Raw genomic sequence first — 14,144 nt, forward strand, 5'->3', positions numbered from 1 at the left:
TTCCAGGTACAGAACCTAGTCCCGAATTGAAATCTGTAGGAGCTTCATCAGATTCGTGTATTGAAGTCTGCGGAATATCTTTACCTGTGGTCTCAGAGTCATCAACTGTAAGTATGAATTTATTCTTAAAGTTTATTTTTTGAAATATTTTTTTGGCATATATCATTCTGATGGATTTTTTTAAATTTTAATCATGGTCAAACATGACAAAAAAAATAATAAAAACAAGTACTGAACTTCAGCACAATCCATTTGCACAGCGCATCACTGATCTAGTGATTTATGTATCAAGCACAGTGGTTTAACTTCACTCCTACTATGAAGCAACGGAAGGGGAATATAATCAACAACAAATTTATTATAGTTTAAAATAGGGACATTTTTTTTTAAAATTTTTGGTGATAAATGATGATAGGTCAAGTAACAGAATTAAACTGTGCCGAACAATCAAATTACCCTATCTGATCAGGTGCAGGGGCGCAGAAAATCTTAAAACTCATACCATTTGCCACGATTTGGTATTTTTGCCTCACAGCATATTTTTTAAATTATGCCTCACAGCCAAACGTTTGATTCAATAGCAAGATGCCCCATTCCCCAGTTAAACATGTAGTTTGTACCAATTTTTTAGAGCATGGAGCAATGAAGCAAGGATTGTCACTTTTTAATATTGCCTCACAATCCTAAATTTTTCTCACCCTGGTCGCAATCCTAGAATTGCAGGGTAAGGCATTTTCTGTATCCTTGATCACATGAAACAGATGGTGTTGGCATCGCCTGCATACCACTCCTTGAGCACCACCGTTGACATTTGTGATGTTGCATTTGAAGTTAGAATACTCCCGTGTTGTCATGACTGAGTAAGTTTAAATTGCATTGCTCTATGTAAGAAATGTCATGAGGATATCCAGGGTACCTTTTCTAAAAGCTGGGCAGGAGACCGTTTCGTTAATTTCATTTCTCATACTGATCATCAACACTCAGCGATGCCGTTGCGTATTTTTGATTATGGATTCCACTACTGTATTGATAATCAATATTTGCTGTTAACAAGCACCCAACTCAAACTCTCTCCAAGGCTACTTTATTTTTTTGTACTTTAGAATGTATTCGTGTCAGGTCATGGTCTCTTGAAAAAGTAGGAAAATAACTGTAAGGTCAGTTCATTTAATATGTACTTCTGAATTTTTTGTGCAACAGCGTTTTCCCATATATCTTGAAGACGCCTTAGCTTCTCCAATGTTCTGCAATATTCAACAATTTTTGACTGACTTGGTAACCCTTTGATTTCTTTGTTCTGTTTTTAGACTGAAGATCACAACTTGGTTTTGGTTGGCTCCACCTCTTCAAATGTCAGAAATTTAGCTACAGCTGTAGCAGCCAACAAAACTGTCTGTCTATCTGGTCCAGTTGGCTGTGGAAAAACTTCTGCGGTTCACTATCTAGCAGAAGTAACAGGTATGTTACTGACGATCATATTTTTTCTTTTATCTCAAACAATGAGAGAGAGACCGTTTGGGTGCTGGATTAGAAAAGGACCAAGTTAGGTACAAGTTTAGTATTAGCCTTGGGAACAAATTGAATTATACATAAGTAAATTGTGCAAAAATGGTTAATTTATCAGCAGAAAAGGAAGAAATTCAAATAAGTCTTCCTATTTTCATGTAGAAGTATCAATAAAAGCAATTTTGATTAGAAGGTATAACAAAACGGTGTCAAAATCTGTAACTTGTAGAAATTCATTAAATTAAACGCAGCCAAAAGTAGTTTTTAGCTCTCCCCAAAACTCTTCATCTATACTGTTTTTTCAAATTGTAGGCACTTCATGTAACTCATAAAATGCACTGTTCTTCGACTCAAAGCACTTTGAATTTTGTTTCAGGACGTACCAAAGTAGGAAAATTATTAAAGGTTCAGCTTGGAGAAGAAACAGATGCAAAAATGTTGCTTGGCTCCTACCGATGCACTGACATTCCTGGAGAATTTGTGTGGCAACCAGGAGTACTCACCAAAGCTGTAATGGAGGGAATGTGGCTCCTACTTGAGGATATAGATGCAGCTGGTAGTGATGTAGCCTCAGTTCTAGCCAGCTTGATCGAAAACAAATCATTATCCGTGCCAGGATTCCGAGATAACATTACACCTCATTTAGACTTTCATCTATTCTTAACTCAACGCTCGATAGTCACGCCGTATGGTGAACATTCAGTTCGCACCAACACCATTGAGCTTTTAGAAAAGCAATGGCTAAAAATAAATTTTGAGCCTTTAACTAGACAAGAACTAATAATATTGATTCAGGATAAATTTCCCACCCTAACAACTTTTTCTGACAAAATGGTGGACGCATTTCTATTGTTTTCTGTTGGAAACCATATCGTCAAAGAGAGTGATTTGATGGATATCATTAAATCTACTGGACGATTAGCATCGACTCGTGATTTAATGAAATGGTGCACAAGAGCAGTTGTGCACTATAAACTTTCGTCTAACGAATCTGCTTTGCAAATCTACCAAGATGCTTTGGATATTTTTTGCTGTAGCGTGTCTAACAACACAATCCGAATTAAACTAGCATGTGCCGTAGCATCATGTCTTGGTATCATTCAGACCAAAGCAGAGTTCTATTTCAACTCGCACAAACCTGTGGTAAATCTGACTCCGGATCGGTTAGAGGCTGGGCGAACTTTGTTGAAGAGACTCATGGCAGAAGTCATTGCTGTTGAAACGAATCCCCTGAAAAGTTTTGCATTCACACGGATCTCAGCATGTCTGATTGAAAGAATCGCTTGTTGTTTGTTTTTCAATGAACCAGTTTTGCTTGTAGGAGAGACTGGAACTGGCAAAACTGCCTCATTACAGCTCCTAGCCAAACATACTGGAAATAAATTAGTTGTTCTTAACTTAAACCAGCAAAGTGATAGTGCCGATTTACTCGGAGGCTACAAACCTGTCGATTTGAAATTTATTATCGCACCAATCAGAGACGAATTTGAAACATTGTTCCGGAAGTATTTTAAGATTGAACCAAATCTTAAGTTTCTTCAGCATATATCTAACTGCTTTAACAATAAAAGTTGGAAGAACCTTGTAAAATTGATGAGTCATAGTTGTAAAACTGCATTGAAACGGCTGGCGACTGTTGATAACGAAGAAAAACGTGAATGGAAACTAATGTACAATAAAATCGAAAAGCTAGAAGTTCATGTTAATCATGGTCAGCCAACACTAGCATTTCACTTCATTGAAGGTACACTTGTTCGTGCTCTGAGGAATGGATATTGGGTCTTGTTGGATGAGATAAACTTGGCCACTGCCGAGACATTGCAGTGTTTATCTGGCCTGTTGGAAGATGGTGGAACACTTTCCCTTCTTGATAAGGATGATGCTCGTCCAATCAGGAAACATCCTAATTTCCGGATAATGGCAGCTATGAATCCTGCAACTGATGTTGGGAAAAAAGATCTCCCGCCAGGGATCAGAAACCGATTTACAGAACTTTTTGTCGACGAGCTATCAGATATTATTGACCTCATGAAATTAGTTGTTTGTTACTTGAAAAACATTACGCCTGTTAAGTGTGAAAATATTGCTAAGTTCTACTTGAAAGTAAAGAAAGAAGTTGCAGTGAGTTTGTCCGATGGTGTGGGGCAGAAACCCCACTACAGCTTACGTACATTATGTAGGGCATTATCAATAGCTGCAGCAAATCCTTGTAATAATATCAAAAAGTCCCTCTACGAAGCATTCTGTTTGAGTTTTCTTACTCAGCTGGATTCTACTTCATACAAGGCAGTACATAATATGATTTTGAAAATGATTGTTGGTCAGGCAGATAGCAACTCAGTTGCCAAACAGCCTATCCCAGAACCAATGACTAATGGACCTTATGTTACTTTTGAAGGTTACTGGATTCGCACAGGGTCAGAGGAACCTAAACTGAATGAAAAATACATCCTCACCCCAACAGTGAGGAAAAACTTGTGCGATCTAGTAAGAATTGTGTCATTGGCTGATCACCCGGTTTTGTTACAAGGTGATACATCAATAGGAAAAACCAGTCTCATCACATACCTGGCTTCAGCATCTGGTAATAAATGTTTACGAATCAATAACCATGAGCACACCGATCTACAAGAGTATATTGGTTCCTACTGTGCTGATGCTAAAACTGGATCACTAGTTTTTCGGGAAGGTGTGCTGGTTGAAGCCATGCGCCATGGTTATTGGATTATCCTTGATGAATTGAATCTGGCTCCAACAGACGTCCTTGAAGCATTAAATCGTGTTCTTGATGACAACCGAGAGCTGTATATACCAGAAACTCAAGAAATCATCAAAGCTCACCCTAAATTCAGACTCTTTGCAACGCAAAATCCACCTGGATCATATGGAGGCCGGAAAGTGATGTCTCGTGCCTTCAGAAACAGGTTCATTGAATTACACTTCGGTGAAATCCCTCCAAGTGAGCTGGAAACTATTTTACACCAACGTTGTGACATGCCTATGTCCTATGCCAAAAAAATTATTTACGTTATGAGAGATTTACAAGCACATCGACGTGGCAGTGCTGCATTTGCTGGAAAGTCTGGTTTTATAACACTCAGAGATCTTTTCCGATGGGGTGAAAGGTATAGGTTAGCCAGTGAAAATTTAGGCTCCAAGTTTTATGACTGGGACCAACACATCGCTGATGAAGGCTACTTGGTTCTTGCTGGTAGAGTACGAAAACAAGAGGAACGGGACATTATAAGGAACTCTATTCAGAAACACATCAAGAGAACAGTTGATCCAAGCTTGCTGTTCAATTTATGTGACAAGACATCCACTGTTACTAAACACATTTTGGAAAAATACCTATCTCACACTGCACCTGGATTCGAACATCTAGTTTGGACATATAATATGCGTCAGATGATAGTGCTCATTGGAAAAGCTATGGAGTTTAAAGAGCCACTACTGTTAGTTGGAGAGACTGGTTGCGGCAAAACGTCTGTTTGTCAAGTGATTGCAAGTTGCAACCGTCAGAAACTTTTCATCGTCAATTGTCATCAGCACTCAGAGAGCTCAGATTTTTTGGGAGGCTTGCGTCCTGTCAGAGATCATTCCGCTGATACGGTAAGCAAAGCCTCTTGTAAAATTTTAACCACTGTAATTTCAAGGGCGAGTTTATGTATCATGAAGCATGTACAAAAAAAGCCATTCCTATCTTGTGTTGTCACATTCATTCATGATCATATTCCTCCCTTACAGGTCCACTACCATCCATAGGACAGGAATGCTATGAAGTTGACAATTAGTTACTAGCATCATTACACAGAAGAATCAGAAGTATTTTGGCAAGAAAAATTTAAAATTGTCAAATCAAACCAGAACCATGATGCTTTGAACTTTGCAGTTCATATTTTTGGTTTGAACGAAGAATAACTCAAATTCTGAATTTAAAGTAGTAGGTTTGGGGTTCAACCAGCCTGCAACCAGGAAAGAAAAAACCGAAGTTGGTTCTAGAATGCCATTCCGGGAACTGCCTTCCGATCCATAACGATTATGAAGAACGTCATATCATCAATGAATGTATTAACAATTAACAAGTACGTCATTAAATAAAAGCTCAAATCAAAGTTTAGTCAGCTTTTTTTTAAAAGTTAATTTTGTCCTACTGATTGTACAACTTTAATCCCTTTTTATCATTAATCTTTTTGATTTCAGGATGAAACGGGTGTAAAGCGACTGTTTGAGTGGGTTGACGGTCCACTGATCAAAGCCATGACATCTGGGGAAGTGTTTTTGGCGGATGAAATATCCCTGGCTGATGACAGTGTTTTAGAAAGGCTCAACTCTCTTCTGGAACCAGAACGTAAGATCCTGGTCAGCGAAAAAATGGACCTGCAAGAGATTGAAGAAGTAACTGCACACGAAGACTTTCACTTTATCGGCACAATGAACCCTGGTGGAGATTATGGAAAGAAAGAGTTATCTCCTGCCCTGCGGAATCGACTCACTGAAATTTGGTGCGAGTCCTGTTCAGAAGAGGCTGACCTTCTTCAAATAATTACGCACAATATCAGATCTCAAGTACATGAAAGTAAGGAAGATTTAGGTCGCCACATGCTTGATTTCTTATCGTGGCTTCAAAAAAGCAGTATTGGTAAGAGGTTGACTGTTAGCATTCGAGACATTTTAACTTGGGTCCGTTTTATCAACTTGACAACAGACCACAAGCTAATGACATCACCTCTCGAGCCATCTTATGCCTTTGTACATGGTGCATGCTTAACTTTACTGGACAGTCTTGGCTCTGGTCTGACAGGTATTGATAACATTGCAGCAGTAAAAACTTTTCGCCAAGTTGCGGTCAATTATGTTATAGATCAAATGAAACCATCTTTAAGTGCCACATCTTTACTTGAACTTCAGTCAGCAGTTTTACCAGATGAATGTGCAGATGTGCAAAGTTCTAACGAGTATTTTGGGATCCGGCCGTTTTTTATAAGGAAAGGAAAACTTCCCACCAAAATCGTAGGAAACTACTCCTTTACAGCAGGGACCACTCACCTAAATTTAGTTCGTTTGCTGCGCTCGCTCCAAATTCCAAACCGTGCCATCTTATTAGAGGGTAGTCCTGGTGTTGGCAAAACAACACTGGTCCAGGCATTGGCTCAAGCTTCAGGACACTCACTGGTGCGAATAAATTTATCTGAACAAACGGATGTCTCTGACTTGTTTGGTGCTGACCTTCCGGTAGATGGTGGAGAAGGAGGTCATTTTGAGTGGAGAGATGGCCCATTTTTGAAAGCACTGAAAGATGGCGACTGGATTTTACTCGACGAGTTGAATTTGGCATCACAATCAGTGCTTGAAGGTCTTAATGCTGTATTAGATCACCGAGGAGAGTTGTTCATCCCTGAACTGGGTAAAACTTTCAATGTTTCGCTGGGGCAAACTCGACTTTTTGCATGTCAAAATCCTCTGAGTCAAGGTGGTGCTCGGCGAGGCTTGCCCAAATCCTTCCTAAACAGATTCACGCAGGTAAGCTCTAATGCTCAGCTTCTATTTTCTCCCACATTTAATTGGTTTATTGGTGTTTGTCTCAAGATGAATAAATTGGCTAGAACACTTTGTAGTTAAAAATTTGATTAAAGCCTCAAAGTTTTCTTAAAAAAACTAGCATTAAAGTGGAAGTATCCTTTGATTTTCTATCCATCAATACCCACAGTGCCAAATTCAGGATAGATCACTTATCGAATATTACAGCAGCAGTGTCAACTGGGCTTTCCTCTGTGATCTGTATTGAAAAATTAAGTTGTGATGCCCTCCTATAATAAAAATATCCAAGGGCGATTTACAAATGCTGAATGTCTTCTACACACTTCCTTCACGTCACTATTTTTGCAGAATCAAACTCCAAGCATAATTTTTCTTTTTTTCCATTATAAAGAGCTGTTCTTAGATCACTTAATACTATTAATCCAACACTCAGATTCCTGCTCCACCCCTTGTAACAAACCTGTACTATTGGTCAAAATATCCCCCTTTTTTTCACCAAAAAATTCAGAACAAGCGTATACACGGCCATGATGAATCAAGAAGGCCAATGCATGAATTTCAAAAATAATTTGAAAAATGAATATCCAACATATTGAATTTAGAAATACATTTATCTTAGCAAATAATGGTAGATAAATAAATGTGAAAAATGCACATGAAAAATTTTATGATAAGAGTAGAAAAAGATGTTGACTTATAGTCATGTATTGCTGAGCTTGACACCTTCCTACTCCTTGTAACATTCCGTAACAAAATCATGAAGACCCTTCCACCTTTCAGGGTGTTATGTAATTCTTGGACAGCTCTTAGACAATCTCATATTTGTACTTATGTTTCCATCAAATATTTATGGTGAAGGTTTCTACATTTTTAAAATTTTTTTTGACGTAGGTTTTCATGGAACCTTTGACTGATTCAGATCTCAATGCAATTTGCTTGTCATTGTATCCATGCACTCCCACTAGTCTTTTACGTAAGATGGTCGACTTCAACAGTCAACTCGCCGCAGAATGTGGTATCAAATGGGCTTTTCGAGGTGCACCTTGGGAAATGAATTTACGTGATTTAAGTAGGTGGCTTAGCGTGACCTACTACTTTGATTCAGCAGACCTTTGTCCAGGAAAGTATGTTTCCCTTCTCTATGCAGATCGAATGAGAACATCCTCTGATCGACAAAAGGTGAGTGTCCAGCTGAATTTTGTCATGTAAAGTTTTCAAAATGGCTTAATAATTTCTTTAATCAAAAACCTTAAAGCTCGACTTGTAACATTGCAGACTTCCCGTCTTACTTTTTTTTATACTTTGAAAACTAACCTTGCAATTTCTTGAAAAAAAATTTGTTCCCTGTTTAAAAAACTTTTATGAAAATTTCAAGCCAAAAGTTTGGCTTGCTACCGCTCCAAAAAATATAATTGAAACCAAAATTTGCAAACACTGTCATTGCTCATTGAGTTTCTTAGTTTCTAAGTCTTGCCATGAACATGGTTCTAAATGGAAAAAGAATGATTAAGTAAATATTTGACATACCTTAATAGCTTATAAGTTTAGTTGAGGTGATTCAAATTATAACTTGGATTTCAAAGGTATCACTTTGTTTCAGGTTTTGGATTTGTACGAAAAAATTTTCGGAGAAGAATTCCCACTACAAGTGGAAACTTCACGTTTGGTCATCACCCAAGACAAAGTGATATTTGAAGATGTAGTCCTAAGTCGTCATGATCCTGATGAAATCACAGATGAGGGCATTGTTGAAAGTGGAATAATTGCCTCAGTGATCGACTCAGACTCAGATCTTCTCATTCTCCGACAGCAGATCAGTGCCATTCGGTCATTGGCGGTTTGTGTTAAAATGAATTGGATGCCAATCTTGATTGGTGACAGCGGGAGTGGAAAGAGCAGCATCGTTAAAGTGCTTGCGCAGCTTTGCAACAAACAACTTCATGTTCTGTCCGTAAATTCCGCAATGGACACAATGGAAATTCTTGGCGGATTTGAGCAAGCAGACTTCGGAAGACATCTTGACTTCATTTCCAACCAAGTGGAGAGGCTTGTCTTAAAACACACGCAAGAAATCGTCATTAGTACTAAAGAGGTTCCTGAAAAACTCCTCTGTTTATGGGCAAAATTCCGGAAAATGTCCACCAAAAACCTTCTATCTAGCACTCTTGCATCTGAAACAGCTCTATTCTCTGAACGTTTAAGAGTACTTGGAACTGTATTGGAGCATTTAAAAAATGTTGTTCCGAATCGCACTGTTGTAATTTGCAAATTAACATCTCAGTTAAAAGAGCTTGAAGCAAATGTGAAAAAAACTGGGAGCTTGAATGCTGGCGGAAAATTTGAATGGATCGACAGTGTGCTAGTCAAGTGTCTTAAAGATGGAAGCTGGCTGCTGATAGACAATGTCAATCTCTGTAGTCCAGCAGTTTTAGATCGTTTAAATGGGCTTCTGGAACCAAATGGTGTTTTGACAATAGGAGAACGAGGCGTGGACAACAATGGACTTGTGCCAATTATCAAGCCGCATCCGCAGTTCCGACTATTTCTGGCAATGAATCCACAATATGGTGAGATCTCGAGGGCTATGCGAAATCGTGGTGTGGAACTATCTCTGTTAGATGAAAACAGTGAGCTGAATGAACTAGATTTAGCTGCTCTTTTGAACAAAGCTGGTATTGAAAAATTTGAGCAGCGGCATTGCTTGTTAATGGTTCACAATGTTATGAAGCAAGCAGGAGGTGGATTCGACATTCCGTCTATCACACATTTGCTTCATGTTGCATTCTTGCTAGTGCAGTCTTGGAAAAGAGGCTTTTCATTTCTAAATGCGCTAGAAACAAGTTGCACTGAAGTTTATGTCAAATCAAGGTCTTTGAATTTTGAGCAGAAGGAAGCTGCAAAAGAAGCATTAAAACAGAGTATAGAAACTTGCAAAGTATACTTGGCACAAGAAAATATGCGCATAGTAAAACACGATGTGTTCCGGAAAAATCTACGGAATTATTTCAATCTCTCAAATAGCACGTTATCAACATTAGTGTTGCAGAATGACTCCAGACTAGCTGTAGTCAAACGTGAATCATCGCTCCTAGAAACTTTATTACAAGTTTTGCCAGATCTTGCTGCCACTCAAGATGATCCGATTTTATTCGAGCTAAAACTGGATATGAATGTCTTCCTAAAAATAATTTATGAGCAAGAAAATGAAAACTTTGACCAGAAATATTATGTTAAAATTCTAAACATCATCATGAAACTTTTACTGTCTTATTTCAGTTCTGCAACAATGCTTGATTATCGATTGAGACATTTTGTCTTGCAAAACACAGTTGAAGGATTATCAAAAGGTGATGGCAGGATTAAGGAGTATTTCAATCTTGTTTGTGAAGTTTGTTACAGCCTTCGTAATGCTTTGGCTCGTGCAGAGGATTGGTCTTTTGTATGCCCAAAAATTAACATGGATCGGAAACTCCTCCCCGTCGATATTAGACGTTATCAACTCGGTGAAGTAGGAAGAATGTGGTCAAGCGAAAACAAATTATTCTTATTCATGAACTTCACACTTGTCAAAGTCGGAGAAAAGTTTTTGAAGGACAGTGTGGACTTGTGTTTGACCGGACAAAAGTGGAAAGAAATGACCGTTGCTCTTTTCTCTTATGCTTTTTTGCAAGGCACTGTAACAAATATTTCAGTGAGCGAAATAATCATCGAAAAGTTCTATGAGTTTGTCGCAGGGTTGGACAATGTAATTGAAGCAGTTCTGTCCTCAGATGAAATCAAGCTGTCAACTGTTGCTGCTGGTGAGTTGTTGTCTGCTCTAAATTGGAGACATCGCTTCATGCGTCAAGGATCCTTAAAACTCTTTGCGTCCGGAGACAAGAAGAAAACAGCATCAGAAGATGTTTTGCAATTGTTGATTGTTCATTTCAAATGGGTCCTGAAAAACCTAATCCCTAAGATTGTGGATTTGTTGATTTCAAGTCCAAGCCTGTCAAATTTACCTGTCATAAAAGAGTTCTTCACTTTAGTAGAAACGATCGATGCATCGCTAAATTATGTAGCACCTCCTCTTCTCAGTATTATGAATGAACTAAGAAGAAAAATGAAAGAGCCGTTGCCAATTGCTAGTGAGAAAGAGGCTGAAGTATTATCTGTTTTTGTAAAGGTAAACGAATTCACATCAATTTGGCCAACTGACCCCAATATAGATGTTCAGACTCTCAAACTGAAAAGCAAAATGGAGGTGATAGCAACTCTAGAGTGGAGACAACTGCACAAAGTAGCAAGTGCTATGTATGAAGCTGTACTCGGAGAAGATCTAACCAAAGCAAAGCTGCTCGCCAAAGAAGCAGACAAACTTTTCAAAATCTTGAATCCAGAACCAACTAATGACGAGAATTGTAATAAACCTCTTGCCATCCCAAATGTTCAGATGTGGCCTATCCAAGAGTTTTTTGCCTTGAAACTTAACAAACTTTGTCGGATCTTTTTAAACCTATCTGAAACTGAAAATTTAGAGCCTTGTGATCTAGTGCATCTCTTGAGCGAAGATGATCTAGAATTTATTTCAGCAGCAATCAAACTTCTACCCTCGATGCCAGCAGACATAATCTCTCTAATCAACTCTGTCGTTGCGAGCGGTAGAGGTGCTGACCACAAGCTGAAAATCCTGAACTCACTACTTGAACATAGTCGATTTTCACCTGCTGTAAATAATTATCAATTTTGGCTCAATTGGAACAAAAAGAAACCGAGCTCTGAAGACCAGGTTGAAAATATTTACCTTGACACTGTTGATGAAGATAAAAATGACACTGAATTGTCATCTCTCGGTCCATCTCTAAGTGTGTTTGTTGTTGAATTGATTTTGTCGGATTTATCAGAAAGGAATTACTCTGTAATTGCAAGTTCTGCTTTAAAAGAGTTTTCCACCAAAGTTTCGATGCTAAATCAGCTTGGAAAGATTCTCTGGCGGAACAAGATGGCGCTTGCCCATGATCTCTTTGACAGCATCAAAACCGAAGAGGTTCTGCTGCGCCAAAGTAGTCAACATTTCATTCTGTCACTGCATTCAGTTTTGAATCCAGAAGCTGAGCTGAAAGAGATGCAGAGTCCTGAAAAATTTTCAAGGAGCATTGAGTCGTGTATCAGTCAGCTTGAAGAATTCGCCAAACAAATGAACTCTGGGTCCTCGAAGATTTCACAGAAAAGACCCATCAATTTTAGAGAAATGAAAAACAACAGTAGTGTCAATGATCTTCAAAATCATCTTAGGTTGCTACAGTCCAGTGTTACTGAACTAGAAACCAAAGCTGGAGATGAGAAGTGGCTGTATATCTGCAAAAGTTGGATAAATTTTGGACTAATTCAGCTTCTCTCCTTTACATACCTTGAGTCTGTCGACCCAGTCGAAAAGGATTTGTTGAAGCTCAAGTATGCCACTGAAGAAGTAAGTTGACAATCCAGGCACTTTCATTTTTTCTTCTTTTATTCATAATTTTACTATATTCAGCAAAAAGTTGTGGAAATGCAAGGCAAAAATCAAAATATAAAATAGTTAGTCAGTTAATTTATTTAAAGACATTCAGTGTCATAGGCTATTAACGTCTTTACAAAGAATTTGGAAAATGGGTGTATATACAAAAATTTAGATTTTTAAATTAAGAGAGGCAAAGAGTTTCAGAAGTTTGGTAGTGACATTGGGTCCATCACATGTTAGAAAATATAAAATATATATTAATAGGTATTAAATATATATATATGTATGTGTTTGATACCTTTCAGGATATGTCTAGGTAATCGTATTTCCTTTGTCAATGTCCAAGTAATCCTACAATTAGTGAACGAGCGATTGGCTTGTTGAATTGAAATGCTGATATGCATGAACTGGAAACAAATGTTTTTAATTCAATATCTAATTTTACTCTTTTGATGATCATTTTTTACTGCCTGTTATTGGTGTACCATGTACTGTTTTAAGTACAAAATAACCACTGATAAATGCACAGTTATTTTTTTGGGGGGGATTATTTTATATACCGAAATGAGTTTCTCAGTGTCTCATCTTAGTAAGATAAAAGTCAGAGTGAGAAAGTGTTATTTCAGTGCATTTCAGAGAAACCCACTTAAAAATGTCCATCATTTGACCTGAACTGAACAAATGGTCAATGTATCAATTTGCTTTTATGAAATTTTTTCCTTTCTTTCAAATCTTAAATGATATCCATGCACAATATCTAGAAGCTTGAATACGGAGTTTTCAAATAGAAGTTTGTGCACGGTTGGAAAAAAGATGAGAAATTCAATGTGAATATATGTAGTACAATGGCGCTCATTTCAATGCAAGTTTTAGTAAATAATTATCCCTGCAATAGATTTTATTTGAGTATACGTGAGTTCAACTCTTATACAATAATATCAAACAAAAAATGAGAAATAAAAGCATATTCCATAATGAATGAAACGAAAATTAATTTTTTCCAATCAACATTTCCAACTTGTGACACACCTCTTATGTACACTACTTTCACTCCTGTAACATAGTCCGTAGCAGAAATTTTTGAAATGAATCTTAACCTCCCAGGATGTTCTTTGTGGACCTAGATTATCTTTCAAGTTAAATTTTCCTCTTCAATCATACTTTTTTTTTTTAGCTTGAAGACATTCAAAACACACTTCTTGCCGAAGAGCTGCAAAGTAAAGTGTGTGATACTTCCAATCGCTTCCCATTCTTGTCTCATTTTCATGAGCAGGAGTCATTCTTAGCCAGTCACCAGAACAGCCTGAAACAAAGAATCGCTCTCCGTCCTCAACCTCCACTTTACAACATCCTCTCCAAAGAGCTCCAGCATTTTCTTTCGACACTTGGTTCATGCAGCAGTGTGTCTAAACTAAGTGAGAGGATGGTGGAATGCTATCAAAAATTGCCACAAAATTATGGAAATCTCTCTTTGATAAGAGAAGCGAGGCAGTTGTTGAAAGAACATCAGAGCTGGCAAACATCCACTCAACGGTTCTACAATCAAGTGATGAAGAACTACGGATATTGGTACCGTGACATCATAACTCCAATCCAATACGCACTAAATCAGGTACGC

At 37.9% G+C, this 14,144-nt stretch overlaps 1 protein-coding gene across 1 annotated transcript in view; it reads left to right on the top strand.

The window, feature by feature from the left end:
- LOC109041095 (midasin) overlaps positions 1-14,144 on the top strand; it is a 44,025-nt gene that overhangs the window by 5,175 nt on the left and 24,706 nt on the right. Inside the window, exons 5-11 of the mRNA XM_019057265.2 lie at positions 7-107; positions 1,308-1,458; positions 1,883-5,118; positions 5,710-7,029; positions 7,939-8,226; positions 8,648-12,496; positions 13,701-14,138. Of these exons, the coding sequence (XP_018912810.2) occupies positions 7-107; positions 1,308-1,458; positions 1,883-5,118; positions 5,710-7,029; positions 7,939-8,226; positions 8,648-12,496; positions 13,701-14,138 (9,383 nt within the window). The remainder of the gene's footprint in view (positions 1-6; positions 108-1,307; positions 1,459-1,882; positions 5,119-5,709; positions 7,030-7,938; positions 8,227-8,647; positions 12,497-13,700; positions 14,139-14,144) is intronic.

The sequence above is a fragment of the Bemisia tabaci genome, chromosome 1 (assembly GCF_918797505.1).
Source record: "Bemisia tabaci chromosome 1, PGI_BMITA_v3".
Classification (NCBI taxonomy): domain Eukaryota; kingdom Metazoa; phylum Arthropoda; class Insecta; order Hemiptera; family Aleyrodidae; genus Bemisia; species Bemisia tabaci.